At 44.5% G+C, this 16,039-nt stretch overlaps 1 protein-coding gene across 4 annotated transcripts in view; it reads left to right on the forward strand.

Moving 5' to 3' along the window:
- The window catches only part of ATP8A2 (ATPase phospholipid transporting 8A2), a 670,261-nt gene that overhangs the window by 82,104 nt on the left and 572,118 nt on the right, over window positions 1–16,039 (forward strand). For all 4 annotated transcript variants that reach the window (XM_021677381.2, XM_064373518.1, XM_021677384.2 and 1 more), the window contains exon 2: window positions 9,665–9,809. In XM_021677381.2, coding sequence (XP_021533056.1) covers window positions 9,665–9,809 — 145 coding nt within the window. The remainder of the gene's footprint in view (window positions 1–9,664; window positions 9,810–16,039) is intronic.

The following is a 16,039-nucleotide window of genomic DNA, read 5'->3' on the forward strand; positions in this document are numbered from 1 at the left end:
GCAGGTACCAGGTCTCTGGAGAGGGAACAGAGCTGATATCTTGAGGAAAGAAGATCATCATGGATGGGGTTCAGGAGCAGCAGGAGAGGGGTCTCTGATGTCACTGGGGAGATGGGCTGGCTATGGGGCCAGCTGCAGTGAGGCCATGTGCCTTTGGCCCACCATGTGGGTCTTCAAAATGCTTAGGACAAGGCTGGGTGTGGTGGCTCATGCCTGTAATCCCAGCACTTTGGGAGGCTGAGGTGGGCAGATCACGTGAGGTCAGGAGTTCAAGACCAGCCTGGCCAATATGGTGAAACCCCGTCTCTGCAAAAATTAGCCAAGCATGGTGGCAGGCACTTGTAATCCCAGCTACTTGGGAGGCTGAGGTGGGAGGATCACTTGAACCTGGGAGGTGGAGGATGCAGTGAGCTCAGATTACACCATTGCCCTCCAGCTTGGGCAACAGAGTGAGACTCCATCTCAAACAAACAAAACAAAACAAAATAAAAATGCTTCGGACAGACAAACCATAACTTCAAAGGAAACTGCCCCTCTCCTAGATTAGATGTTCAAAGATGGTCTTCATGCATTTTGAATCAGCAGCGAGATTTTAAAGCTGCTGTCCCTAACTTGGTCCAGTGTTGGGGTCCTAGGAGCAATGGAGAATGTCTAGTCTAGCAATAGAGGAAGTAGCTACAGAGAAGTCACTGGACTTGTATTTTTAAACCTCAACCAATCCAGCCCATAAGAAAAATTACTCCGAATTGAGTGTTTGAAACAGCTTTTCTTTTTTGGTTGATTTTGGTTTTAGATACGAAACACATTTCCTTAAAAGCACATTTGTCTTCACTTAATTTACAAGGCAAATTTAATATGTCTAAGGTATGAAATGGGTTTCGAGGAACAGAAGCTCCGTTTATATTGCCATACTTATTGGAAACAAGGCTTCAAATTATGATGGCTCAACTTTCACCCACCATGCTGGAGCCAACTGTGTTGTAAATAAAGCATCACTAGCATGCGTCCCTGCTCACATGCAATGACACCTGCAATGCTCTGCTCTTTTTCTGCACAGCCAAATCATAATCATTCTTACAAGCCTACTTCAGATGGCTTCCCGAATGAATCGCCCTGTTTCTTCCCATTGAGACTGGCAGCCGTCTTTGTGCTTTGAATTTCCACATTTCTTGGTCTCTGTTGCTGCAAAAATGGAAGTTTATGCCACTCTCCCTACCCACTACTTTGCAACGTGCCTTCTATCTAGGAGGCGCTCAGTAACTCAGTGCATTCCACACCCAACAATATTTTAAGTCATAAAGAATTCATGGCCTGTTACTTCTCTTTGCATCTTCTTTAATCTGAAAAAAAGAAAGAAACCAACAAGTATTTGCAGTAATAAAAATCCTGACCCATCAGTGTCGCTTTCCCTTTGTGTTTATTTCTTTTGAATTATTGGGTAGAAGTGGATCACAGATGCTATATTTGGAGAGATGTGATTTGTGCAAAGGAGGGTCTTGAAAAGGCCTTCAAAATGTGTCTGCCAAGACTAGAATCATCACATTTTGCATTTGCACAGCATTTTCATTGTGTCTGTTTGATTAGGAGAAATAATCAGACCAAGTGCTTCCCTAATGGCTGAACCACTTCTGATGTGCCTGTGTTCTGAAGGATTATAAAACATCTTTGTAAATATGAGGTAGAGGCCATAGTTGAACTTTTTTGAGGAGGGAAATGTGTGTGTGTATGCTGCACATGTGCCTCTTGTTACAAAGGCTTTGTAACGACTGCACTGTTTTTCTAGAGATTTTTCTGGGGGCAAAGAGAAAACTACTTTTACATACTTTTCAAGTACCTAAACATTAGGTAAAAGACATAACCAACTTCTTAACTCAGGTAATAACAGTTTGAATACCTATGTTTCCCAGGAAATTTCAGCTAATAGAAATTTAAGAGATTATTTCCTTGAGGTGAGAATTGGGATATAATCAGGTTGTGAACTGCAAAAGAACTTCGTTTATATGAGGGCTCAGCAAACCATGACCTGTAAAGTAAAACTAGTTTTTACATTTTTAAAGACATGTGAAGAAGAAGAAGAAAAGATGAGGGGAAGAGAAGGAAGAAAGAGACTATGAGACAGAGACCATATGTGGCCCACAAAGCCTAAAATATTCGCCAACTGAACCCTTGATTTACGTAATCAATTTCTATTTTGCAGATGAAGAAACCAAGGCTCAGATGCTAGGCTGCTTACCTAAGCTCACAAGAAGTAGCCTGTTCTATTAAAGGAGAATTGGGTTCAAGTTTCTGCAGACCTGGCTTCTAATCGTATCTTTCGTTTAAGCTGATATGATTTTGTGACTGATAATAAGGTTCCCCCTTTGCCTCTATCATTCTAGAGTTCACAGAGAAATGTCTGCAGTGCAATTCTAACAACTACCTGGAGTGAGGTCAGACTTTACAGGTTAAGGGCACAGTCCTCTAGAAGATTGTCCATGCTTCAACTACCAGCTGCAGGCTCTGGGGTTCCCAGGCCACCTGCACATCTGACCAACTGGCTACATATTCAAGGGTTCCCACTACCCCTCAAATAACTCAGGATAATGCTACACTTATGGTTACAGTTTTATTACAAAGGATACAAGTCAGGCCCAGCCAATTGGAGACACAGAGGTTAAGGTCTGGGAGGGTCCTGAGCATGAAGCGTCTGTGTCCTCAGGATGTGTCACTTCCTGGCACACTGATGTGAATGACCAACCTGGGAGGCTCCCCTGAGCTTCAGTGTTCACAAGCGTTTTATTGGAGTTCCATTATATAGGCATTATTAATTGGATCATTGGTCACATGAATTCAATCTCCATCCCCCTTTCCCTCCCTAGAGGTTGAAAGGTCAGGCTGAATCACATGGCTCAAAGCCCCGACCCTCTAACCACATGATTGGTGTAAGGCCGGCTGCCTCGCCAGGAGCTAAATGGACACACTTACCTCTCCCCGTGCTGGATAATGAAGTCATCATTCCAGACACATTACTCCTATCAGGCCTCTCTATGCTGACTCCCCACACCCACTCCTATCTGGCCTCTCCATGCTGGCTCCCCACACCCACTCCTATCTGGCCTCTCCATGCAGGCTCCACACACCGACTCCTGCATTCCTCACTCGACCCCTTCAAAATTTAAAAAGCCCGCCAAAGATTTGTCCAATGGCAGCTTGACATTGACCTCTCCAGCCGGTCAACCCACCAGTAGCCCCGCCTGGCTACCAATGGCAGCTCGCCCCATCGGCACCTTAACTTCCCCTGACCAATAAAACTGTCTGCTCTTTGTTTCCCTAATAATCAATCAACACTTCCCCTGACCAATAAAACTGTCTGCTCTTTGTTTCCCTAATAATCAATCAACCCCCCTCACCAATGAAACTGTCTGCTCTTTGTTTCCCTAATGACCAATCAATTACCTCCACTCCCTATAAAACCCCAGGCCCTAAGAAGCCCAGCGCGACTTCTCTGGCCCCTTCCCGGACCACAGAACCTCGCCTGGGAGCTGAATAAATTGGATTCTCATTTTCTCACACTGGCCTCAGTTTCCTCATTTTGACTCTGCAATATACCTTACAATTGGCTTTTCTGGGATGACTGGACCCCATTCCCAAACTGTCTAGCAACCCATGATGAGTCATCATCTTAGCATGAACTCAGGTGTGTACAGTGGGGCCCACCATGAATAACACAGATGCTCCTATCACTGGGAAATTCCAGGGATTTAGAGACTCCCTCACAGGAACTGAAGACAAAGACCAGACACATTATTGTTGCACAACAGTGTCCAAGCTGGGTCTGACTCCACCTTGACCTTTCTTTCTGTGTATAGGAGCACAGTTACAGACTGACTGACATGGATGGCCTGTGTGACTGGCGTCGGAAGATGACGGTGGCCTGTGTGTGACTGGCATAGGAAGGAAGATGAGGGTGGCCTGTGTGTGACTCTGGCATTGGAAGGAAGAGTAGGGTGGCCTGTGTGTGACTGGCATTGGAAGGAAGATGAGGGTGGCCTGTGTGTGACTGGCATAGGAAGAAAGATGAGGATGGCCTCTGTGTGACTCTGGCATCGGAAAAAAGATGAAAGTATTTCTTTCCTAAGAATTTTTTTTTGACATAATGAGATTTTTTTGCCAGGGAAATGGACTACATGTGTCTCAAGCATCTTTTGGAGTTTTAAGCATCTCGATTTAAGTTAGGGTGAAAACTTAAATCAAAATGCTTAAAACAAAATGCAAAAACGGTTTGGAGTGAAGGGTTTTGTTTCTGTGTTACTTAAGACAATGAAACAGTAATAATTTGCCTTATGTTATTCTTCTTTTGTGTTTAATCGCTTATTTGAAGTTCTTAACTCCTTGACCTATTTAGTTATGCTTTTATTTATACATAAAAGCACAGATATCTTAACTAGTATGGTAAAGCAGTAAGTATGATAACTTACATAAAAGTTATCAAAAATAAACTAATAGATACATACATATTATGATAATGTTTAGTATATAGGAACAAATTCAAAACCCTGTTGGGATTTTTCATTTTCTTCCCTAAAACCATCTCCATGGAATCTGTTTATGTAATGGATAGAAATTAGGTGTTATCCTCACTTTTACCTGCTCCCCTGACAATGTGAGGTCTGTCACTGTCCCTGCCATTGTTGCCAGTGACTTCCACAATCTTATTGCCACACATAATTCATTCCGAGTGAGTGAAATGATGAGGAATTTGAGTCATTCAGTAAAATGAAAAACATGACTGATCATGTGGTAAGAGGGTTGAAAATATGAAAATATACACCTTGTACAATGATGTGAACAAAGTTCATGGAGGAGAGATCAGCTGGAGAGCTAGAGCTGGCTGCAGGTGAGCTGCTGGAGGCACCGGAGCAGCTGAGTGGGTGTCCCTGTCCTTCCACCCCATCATGCTTCTGTGGGTCACTGGGGTGTCTGCTATAACTGGTCTGCTCTCCTCTGCTCCTTCCCTGTTCTTCACCTGTCCTCTTATTGCTGGCCTCTGGTGGGCATTCTCTACCATCTCTCTCGATTTCCTAACATTCTGTTCTTTCTCCAACCCCAGGCAGGAACTCCGAAGGCAGGAGGAGGAGGACAGGGGTGCTTATCTCAGTCTTTCACCTTCCAGCCACTTCAGGGCTTCATTAAAACCTACTGGCCCAGATGTTGCCATGAAGACTTTCCTTTGCCAGATTCAGCCTCCTGGGTCTGGGTTGTGGCATCTAACAGCATCTGTGCCAGATTATCTAAAATCCTGGGCACCTGATGGTGATCTACAGGTGAATAGGAATTTGTCCTCCTCTTTAATCCTTCTTGCTTTTCTGTGTTATAGGGAAAATCAGGTTCTCTGCATACTGCTTTACCATACTAGTTAAGATATCTGGTTATGAGACATTTATAGAATGATCCAGAGGTGGCTCACGGAGCCCAAAGCCCCAATGCAGCTGGGATCTCAGAAAGTACGGAACATAGGACCCAAAACACTGCTGGGGCTGTTTCCACGGCTCTTCATGCAGCTGCCTCATCTTTATCTCAAAAGAAATCCTTTCTCTGTCTTCAGGTCCATTCAGAAGATAGAAGACTAGAAGACAGCCATCTAGAGACCTGGTGTGTGTACCTTAATAGGTCAGCCACATGCATAAATGGTCCCTACTAGTTCCCATGTCAAAGTTCTCAGGAGAGAGACGCTTGGTGACCCAGTTTGGACCAAGTAACCATCCCTGGTCCAAAGAGCTGTAACAAGTAGATGGGATTGCACAGTATGACCCAGCTGGTGGGCTCCTTGGCTTGTATAAGGAAAGAGGTCTGGTTCAAGGGAGACAGACAAGGGAGAAGTCATTGGTTCAGTGGCTGGGTAGGTGCCTTTTAAAGGCACCTACTACATTAGCCTCTTATGTATTCATTTGACATATTCTTTCAGACTGTGTACTGTGTGCTAGGCATGATCCAGGGCACTCCATCTGGGGATAGAGCTGTGAACAAGATGAAGTCCCTGCCCTCATGCCCTTGACCTTCCATTGCCTTGTCTGCATTTCCACTTTGCAGGGTGGGGGCAAATTTAGTGCTTGTCTCTTTGCTTACTCTTGTTCTCTCAGTTCTTTCCCTTTCCCTTGGTTTCTTTCTCAATTAATAGATGTTTATTGAACTCCCACTCTGCTGACACGGCGCCTGTTATATGGGGGAGGTGTGAGCATATACTCATTTTGTATGGCGGTATTTGCAAAATGCATTAACTCAGAATTATCTCATAAGTCTGAATTTGAAACCTTAGTCATCATGTGCTTTGCTCTAGATGGTATAATGTTTCCTTATGCAATATGTTTTCCACAATTTTTTTGAAAATATTAATGTTTTTCTCTGTAGGGTTAGGTTGAGATGAGGCCACTGAGGTAGAAAAAAATTATATGAATCTTAGGAGCAGGAGCAGGGTGGTATAACTATATCTACCTAGAAAAAAGTCCCAGGTTTTTCCAGTTGGCCTGAGGCATGCTAGATAGGAAAAGTAGGAGATACTATTTCACTTCATTCTGTGATCACTATTTAACTTGTGTCAATAATTTTTTTCACTCCAGTATTTGTTATCCAACATCTAAATTCTTATTTGGAAAAATTATTGTTTCTGTTCTTATTTCTATCGGTGTTTTTTTTTTTGTCGCACTCTTCTTCAAACGTTAGTGATCTCACATTTCTTCCTTTTCTGGTGCACACATTTAACTGTCACCTCTCCAGAAGTCTTGCAGAGTTTTATTTTTTATTATTGTTTTTGGTAGATATAAGGTCTTGCGATGTTGTGCAGGGTGGACTTGAACTTCTGGGCTCAAGCTATCCTCCCACCTTGGCCTCCCAAAGTGTTGGGATTATAGGCATGAGCCACCATGCCCAGCTCAGAGTTTTCTTTTGAGATGTTTCTTATGTCTGTCTGTTTATCCTGTCTTCCATTTAATTCATGCTTTTATCATCTTGCTTCTAGATTATAGCATCAATTTTCTACCTGGTCCCCTTATCTAAAAATTCTCCTCTCCTGCCATTCCCCCTTGGCCATCACTGCCAGATGCTCTTCTCACTGCCAGATGCTCTCTCTCCTGATCAGAAACCTGTGGCTTCCCATGACCTTCAGGATGAAGTTCAAGCTTCTTTGCTTGGCGTCGAGTCATCCACAGTCTGGCCATAGGCTATTTTTTTTGCGAACTTCTTTTTTACTTTTTCCCAATTTGGACCCTCAGGGTCGATTTGTTTTCTTAGTTGGCCCGGATACAATTTTGTCTGCTTGGGCCTTTGCTTAAGCTCTTCTTTCCCTTGCCCACAATGTCCTTCCCTTTCCTAATTCATACCTCACTCACACTGTCAGGCGTTTCTGTCTGTCCTCAGAATCTATTCCACCCCTGCCCTCCCTAGTGCAAAGAGGCTGCTGACCTCCGAGCTTCCTTAGCACCTTTGGGCCCACTCTTAGTCACACACTGATAAGTAACTATGGTTAAACCTTCATGCTTTAAACAGGGAACATTTTCGAGGGCAGGAAACTGATCTTTTGTTTTCGTGTTCTCTGTGGCATCTAACAAGTGATCCTGACTGGGTGCTCATCAGTATCACTTAGTGAGCTTTAAAAACAAAACAGTGACCACAGAATCTGAGAGGGCAGGGCCCAGGAACTAATGCTTTGCGAGAGCTGCATTCGTAATACTAATGCAGGGAAACTGAGAGCTGCTAGGTGAGCAATGAACCACTTTGACCACGCACTGTTCAGTGAACCCAGACTGTCCCTACTGCCCCGGAGCTTGGGCTCATGGGTGCAGGGAGGCAGAGCATCCATACATAAAGTCAGGTAATGATGATATCTGGTCCTGTGGAGGAAGACAAGGCAGGGTAAGTGGGCAGAGAGAAAAGCAGTACTTCCATATAGGCTAGCTTCAAAAATATTCTCCATCTGTCTTACATCAGCAAATGCTCCAACACCTGGCCTGCCCTGATTGAAGTCCAGGAGCCCCAGCTGGTGGGCCAGACAGTCTGGAAGAAGGGATTCTTGCTCTCTGCTGCTGCTTGTTGATGAGTAGAGGAGCAAGCAGTGTCCCATGGAGCCAGAAAGACCCCAGAGAGTGGGAGGCTGGAGGGAAGGAGGTGAGGGATTGTGTCTGCAGTGAGGAATAGCCAGGGCACTGTGGGAACATACAAAAAGCAAGAGGAAAACTGGAGTGTGCCCGGCCTGTGACCAGGGACCCAGCTTGAGCCTGGAGCCTGCACCCACCAGGTGTCCCCATCTGGGTGAAAGGAGAAGCCTTAGCCCACTTCAGACTTAACTCTTAACATTCAGAATAATATGTCAGCTTTCAGTAAACAAGTTTACATTTTGCTTGTCTCTTTCTTAGGATAAGGATTATCGTCTTTCTAATCACTTTAAAAAGATGATGTAGCCAAAACTTTCTCTTTCAAAGTGTTTCTATATGACAGTGAAAAATATTCTTTATAACAAGGAAGTGAACGTTTACCTGTGTAAGACGTCAGTTTTTTAATGATGTGCAACGTCCGTTTCTTTGATAGTTGAAAAATATGGTAGGTATTGGAGAGCGAATGTATATTCAAGAAAAACAAGAGAAGGCTTCATCTGCAGGGTATTAATTTTTCTGTGATCCTTTACCTCAGACGCCTCTCCTCTGAAGGTCACTTCTCAAGCTGGGCAGCCCCTTCTAATGAGGGATGCTGCCTTGGAGTTGGAGAGGAGGTTAAAATCTACACGTGTGTACCAGTTTCAGTAATAACTGGATCCTTCTCTAGGTCTAAGCTGGAACGTCTCAAGTGAAGGTTACGGGGCGGGGGGGGCGGGATTTGGGTCTGCCCATAGAGACTTGACCCATAGGACTGAAATCAAATCTTAAGGAGCTAGGCTGGCTTGCGACGTAATCACAGAAACAGTAATTTAAACAATAAAATGAAAACTCGCGCGCTGGCCCAGAGCTGGGGTTGGGGCAGCTACTGCACTCAGGTCTCCAGGCTCACATGTAGGGAGAAGAACATCTGATCCTTTGCAATCAATGGTGGGAGCAAGCCCTTCACCCTGGGGTCTGGGAAGCCCATTTTTAGCGCGCAGAGGTGTGATTTCGCCATCTCCTTCTGCGGTCGCTGCTTGCAGGGCGCATCCCCATTGCTGCTGTCTCTGCTTCTAAGGAAGATCAAAGGAGCCCAGAAAACCCAGTTCCTGAGCTCAGTCCACAAGACTAGAGGGACGCTCGGTCAGATGACTGGGTGGGGGCCGCTGGCCTTGGCGCCCCCGACCCCACCGTCCCGATGGCATCCAGGAGCGGCGCGCCCCAGCCGTCCGCCCTTCCCAGCTCCGCACGCAGCTTGGGTGTCCGGCTGGGCGGGGAGGGAGCGCCGGAGCGGGGTCCGGCTGTCCTTGGGGCGGGGCTTGCTCCGCCAGCGCCGGGGGCCGTGCGGGGCGGGGCCGGGGCGGGGCCGGGGGCGGGGCCGGCCAGGGCTGCTGCGGCGGCGGCGTCTCCAGAGGGAGCCAAGGTACATAGGCGGCGCCCGCCTCGCCCGAGCATCCTTCCCCGCCGATGCCTGCCCGCCCGCGGCCCCCGCTCGCTGCCTCCCGCCTGGCGGTTAACTTCTTTGTGTCGTGTTCTCTGCCTGCGCCCTGTCTCTGCAGGACCCGTTCATTCTTCTTTGGGCTATAAGAAGGCAGAGGATGAGATGTCCCGGGCCACGTCTGTTGGAGACCAGCTGGAGGCACCCGCCCGCACCATTTACCTCAACCAACCGCATCTCAACAAATTCCGCGACAACCAGATCAGGTAGGAGAAGGCGGCCGGGACGCGCGGAAGGCGGTGGAATCGCAGCTGGGAAGGGGCTCGCCCTTCTGCGCCGGGCTTGGCCGCGCACCGGGCCGGCCCCCATCCATCTCCCCCAGCGCCTTCCCCTGCCCCCTCCCCACCTCACCAGCCCGCGGTGCAGCCCCGCGCTTCCAATGGGGTCATGCGAATGCAGCCCTCACTGTCCCTTCCTGCGCATCCGTTCCGCGCCCAACCTGCCGTGAGCCCTGAGGAAGTTTTCACTCTAATGTCACCGACAAAAATGAGATCTCTGCTCTTCTCATCCCTGGGCTTCCTTCCCGGAACCCCCCTCTAGCGGTATTTTAAGCCGGTTGATAGCCCTCTTTAGCAATTTGCAGAAGGTACTGTGAGGGACTTGCTTTATAAGGGAATCCCACAAGTCCCAAGGACTCACATTCAGTTTTCAATAGTCCACAGTTGTTAAGAGATCTTCATTTTCTGGGAAACTTTGCCCAGAGTTAGCAGAAAGATGGACAGAAGCTAGCATTTAAATGTCTACTTTTGCTGGCCGCTATGTCACACACCCTGGCTATAGCAGCTTAGTGAAGCTTCACAACCTCTTGAAGCAGGCCAGGAGACTGGAATATAAAGATGCTAAATAATGTACCTATAGTCATACAGCTACTATGTGGCAGAGCTGGAAATTGAACCCAGCCTATCTGACTACTAAGGGTAAATTTTTTCTGCTGTGCAAAGCTAGTTCTTTAGCACGGGTGTTAGTACATTTTCAAATTTTATTAAACTTTCAGGCTTAAACAACTTTGTTTCTGAGAGTGACTTCAGAGGATGTAGTTCTGTGAGCTGCTCAGAACACCATGCTTGGGTGTAGAGAAATTCAGTGATTGATCAGGTTACACACAGATTATTGACAACCCTGAGTTTCAAAACAGGGTTCTTTTTTGAAAGGCAAAAACTTTGTTGTTATTTGTTTAAGTACGACACTACTGCACTAACATTTGTACAGACGACAGCCTGAAATCTTTATTTAGAAAGGTCAGGCTGTTGGACATTATTGGGGGAGAATAAGGGTGCATATTATATGGAGGTGGAATCTTCACTTATTAAATGAGTGTTAGATTATGCAGCTTTATTTGGGGTTTTAAGAGTGACAGTTGAGCATATTTTATACTTGAAAGTGTAAAAGAAGAATAGCTGAGTCCACATTTCAGAATGTGTGGGCTTCATTTAAGACACAGAGCATCAGCCACTGTGAGTTACCGCTTCACAAACTACAGTGGCTCCAATAAAAAAGACAGATAACAAGTATTGGCAATGATGTAGAGAACTTGGTACCCTCATGCATTGCTGATGGGGATGACAAATGATGAACCTGCTTTGGAAAACAGTTGGTAATTCTTCAAAATTTTCAATGTAAGGTTACCATATGACGTAGCCATTCTACTTCTAGGTATGTCTACCCAAGAGAAATGAAAACCTATGTCCACACAAAAACTTGTACACATATATTCACAGCAGCACTATTGGGAATAGTCCCAAAGTAGAAATAATCCAAATATCCATCAGCTGATGAATGAATAAATAAAATGGAGTATATCCTTACAATGGAATATTATTGGGCCATTGAAAGGAAATGAAATACTGACACATTCTACAACATGGATGAAGCTTGAAAGCATTATGCTAAGTGGAAGGAGCCAGTCACAAAAGGCCTCGTAGTATATGATTCCATTTATATGAAGTATCCAGAAGAGGCAAATTTATAGAGTCATAAGGTATATTAGTGGTTCCTGGGACTGGGGGAGAGGGAAGAGGTTGAGAGGAAAGGGGGAATGACTGTGAGTGTGCATGGGGTTTCATTTCGGGGTGATGGTTGCACAACTCTGTGAATATATCTAAACCATTTGGAATCCTGAACTGCTCATGTACTTCCATTTCTTCACACCTTCTCATATGTGTTTCTATTGAATTACTTTCAAAAAGATGATTTTCTAAAAGATATATACTGTGTAAGGGTATGGGAATTGAAGAACTACGTTTCTTTTTAAACTTTAGTGTGTTTTCAAGTAGTATTTTTGCCTAATTCCTACTACTTCCTTTAATTTTGTTATCCATTTGTGCATGCTTAAAGCTGGGGGAATAAAATAGAGACCTTTGTTTTTGTCTAAATTCTCTCGTTATCATGGAAGGTAAAGTTTGTTTGTTTGTTTTTGAGGCGGAGTCTTGCTCTGTCCTCCTGGCTGGAGTGCAGTGTTGTGATCTCGGCTCACTGCAACCTCTGCCTCCTGGGTTCCAGTGATTCTCCTGCATCAGCCTTCTTAGTAGCTGGGATTACAGGCGCCTGCCACCATGCCTGGCTAATTTTTGTATTTTTGGTAGAGACGAGGTTTCACCATGTTGGCCAGGCTGGTCTCAAACTCCTGACCTCAGGTGATCCACCCGCCTTGGCCTCCCAAAGTGCTGGGATTACAGGCTTGAGCCACCGCGCCAGGCTGGAAGGTAAAGCTTTTTAAGAACATTGGTAATGGAGCTTCACTACGTGTTCTGTAATCAAGAATGAAAGCGGACCCAGACTGATTGTATTATTAGTCAGAGTGCTTCAGAGTGCTACCTGCTGTGCAGTTTCATTTGTACTGTTTTGGGAGAGGCAGAATACGTTGGGGATGTACAGTGGGTTGGTTAGGAATAAAGTAGGTAGGTACCCACTTTCTGTTTAAAGCTTTATATAAGTATATAATTGAATTAGTTGAAATATATTAAAATTCATATAGTTTCTGAGTTCATGGCTCATTTGCATGCCCTGGTTAGGGTCTAAGAAATTAAAATGTGGTCCTGATGTTCTTTAAAATGGCCTTTGAGTATCTGGTTCTGTTGAGAGGGGAGCTGATGCATGACTTGCTTATCTGGCACAGGATGGGAGTTAATGGAAGACCATGCTCCATGCTCAAAGCAGGGAAGACCTCTTTGTAGCACCAGAATTGCTCAAAGCAAAGAAGACCTCTTTGTAGCAACAGAATGTGGCCAGATTTGCTTGCTCTAGCTGCAGCTTTTCCCTCTGACTCTTTACTCAGTGTGTCTAAAGTAAAACATGCTCTATACTTCCCAAGGAAATGCCAAACCGCCACAGCTATAGACTCATCTGCTTGATGCTTTGCTTCCTTTTCATCCCCTACATCCCTGAGCACATCCTTCTTTGTTAAACACTCAATAAATAGTGTGGATGTCCAGTGCTCGGGGCCTTCGCATCCTCTTATTGCATCGACCCCTGGGAGCCCACCTTATGCACTCTTACTTTTGTCTCTCATTGGCTTTGTCTCCACCAACTCTTTTTACTTCCTAGGTTGTGTCAGGGCTGGTTCCCCAACATGGTTCACCTTGCCTGTGTGTTTAAATAGGAATTACTAATGATTATCAGTGACTCGTGGTTCATTAAAAAATTGATTATAGGCCAGGTGCGGTGGCTCACACCTGTAATCCCAGCACTTTGGGAGGCCAAGGTGGGTGGCTCACTTGAGGCCAGAAGTTTCAGACCAGCCTGGCCATCATGGCAAAACCCCATCTCTACTAAAAATACAAAAATCAGCCAGCCATGGTGGTGCATGCCTGTAGTCCCAGCTATTTTGGGAGGTCGAGGCACAAGAATCACTTGAATCCAGGAGGTGGAGGTTGCAATGAGCCAAGATCACACCACTGCACTCTAGGCTGGGTGACAGAGCAAAACTCCATCTCCAAAAAAAAAAAAAAAAAAAATTGATGAAAAGTTTCTTAGCATTGTGGTTTAAGGATGTTACAAAATGTTGAGCCACGTTCTTTTAGCACTTTAATGTTACTGAACTCAAGTTTTATGATAATACGGATTTTTTAAAATAAGGCCTTTTCTCTTGGCCATGAATGTTTGCTAAAATTTACTAAAGCTAGTCAAAGGAGTATTTTTGTAAAAAGATAAAGGATTTCTTTTTAATATAATTTTTCTGGAGAAAAGGTTAATGGTTTTCTCAGAGGCAGGGGCATGGGGGTTTATCCCAGTTTCCTTGCCCCTAAATTGAGCTTTTTAAGACAAAGGGACCACATGGGATAGATGAACCCAGGCTAGTCTGTTGAATCAGGGCTGTCTGACTTACCTGGATGTTGTACCCTTGGCAGGCCTGTCCTCTCTGGAACAGAGCTCTCTCCCCTGCTTTCCTCAACCCCAAGCCCTTTTGGGCTTGAAATCTTCTGGATCATAGCAGTTGCTCTGCACTTGCCTTCCTGGGAAGCTGGCAATTGACTAGGACTGGGAGTTTGATGCAGAAGAAGGGAGGGCAGTGAGGGGCAACATGTTATCATTCAGGACAGGAATTGCATGTCCCAAGGTTACTGGAGTGGAACTTATGTGACTTAAGAAAGAGGGGGCCGGGCACGGTGGCTCACGCCTATAATCCCAGCACTTTGGGAGGCCAAGGCGAGTGGATCACGAGGTCAGGAGATCGAGACCATCCTGGTCAATAAGGTGAAACCTTGTCTCTACTAAAAATACAAAAATTGCTGGGCATGGTGGTGTGCGCCTGTAATCCCAGCTACTTGGGAGGCTGAGGCAGGAGAATTGCCTGAACTCAGGAGGCGGAGGTTGCGGTGAGCTGAGATCGCGCCATTGCACTCCAGTCTGGGTAACAACAGCGGAACTCCGCCTCAAAAAAAAAAAAAAGAAAGAAAAGAAAGAGGGTGGGTCTGGGAAAATGCCTAGAAAGCAGGAATGAGGTCCCCTCTGAGGTCCACTGTGGCCTCAGCACCCCCAGGGGAATGTACTACATGAGAACTCCAAATTCTGGCCAATTCCTTGAATTTTTGGGGGGGACTGTGTTATGTCTGTAGATGTCTCACCAAACCTTGTTCTTGTTCTTGACACTGAAAATAGCATCAGTGTTTGATCTGAAGCCTGTGGTAGGTTTATTATGTTTTTTATTATTGAATCCAGTGAACTCAGGTTATTATAATGATGGAGAATTATGAAGTAGTCCTTTTCTACTAGGCACTGATTTTCTAGGACCTTAACTATGAGAAAAATAACTTCCTTCATCCTCTAGAAATGAAAAGTAATTAATGGGATTCAATGTTTACATACACGTCTACGGTTATGTATGTGTCCACCTACCTAGATCTCCTTTTCCTGAAGTGCACAATTGTATCTCCTTTCAAATGTTTTAAAGGTTTTAGTGCATAATTCAGCCACCTAAAATGTACAATTCAGTGATTTTTAATATATTCATAGAGTCGTGCAGCTATCATCACAGTCAATTTTGGAATAATTTCATCACCTCCAGAAGAAATATCATACTCTTTAGCTATCATCTTCCATCCATTCTTCCCCCCACCCCTAAGCAATTTACTTTATATTTCTATAGCTTTCCCTGTACTGGACATTTTGTATAAATAGCATCATACTCTTTTAAGTGTTTTAAGCTAAATATTAAATGCTTACAAAAGCTCACTATTTAGAGGAAACTGGTGGTGAATTTTTAATTTTATATATCTAAATTTTCAAAAATATTTAAAGTTAAACTGTTTTTTTCCCCACCAGAAAAATCTTGATGTACTGATCAAAGGAATGAGCAATACTTATGTCATCACTATCAGACATATGTAATCTTTCTATGTGATTATCGGCATGCCATTGAAATAGTGAATTTCAAAGCCGTAAGGCAGTTTTCTTCAATATTTGAAATGAGGTCTTCAAAGCTAGTTAGGAGTGTTTACAGTTACTCAGTTCTGAATGACGCATTCCTTTCAGGTGGGCGTTTTAGCTAGCAAAAACTTCATTAAAGTGATAACTCAAGCGTTGTCAAGTTACTGCATTTCTTTAGGTTGGTTTGCCTTAAAGGAAAATTACTTCATATAAATTTTTCTTGGCTTTGCCAAGGTAAATTTTAAATAGAATATTACCTTTACAGAAAAAGGAACTGAGCGCTGTGTGCTAGGCTGGTACAGGATCATTGTTGATAATATTATGCTGAGATCCTAATTTCTTTTTTACCTTGTGTTTTGGTTGTTTTGTTTTAACTTATATTTTAGGTTCAGGGGTATGTGTACAGGTTTGTTATGTAGGTAAACTCATGTCATAGGGATTTGTTGCACAGTTTCATCACCCAGATACTAAGCCTAGAACTCAATAGTTATTATTATTATTATCGAGACGGAGTCTTTCTCTGTTGCCCAGGCTGGAGTGCAGTGGCACAATCTTGGCTCACTGCAAGCAC

The sequence above is a fragment of the Aotus nancymaae genome, unplaced genomic scaffold (genome assembly GCF_030222135.1).
Source record: "Aotus nancymaae isolate 86718 unplaced genomic scaffold, 86718_ANA_hifiasm-v0.15.2.pri h1tg000009l, whole genome shotgun sequence".
Taxonomy (NCBI): Eukaryota; Metazoa; Chordata; class Mammalia; order Primates; family Aotidae; genus Aotus; species Aotus nancymaae.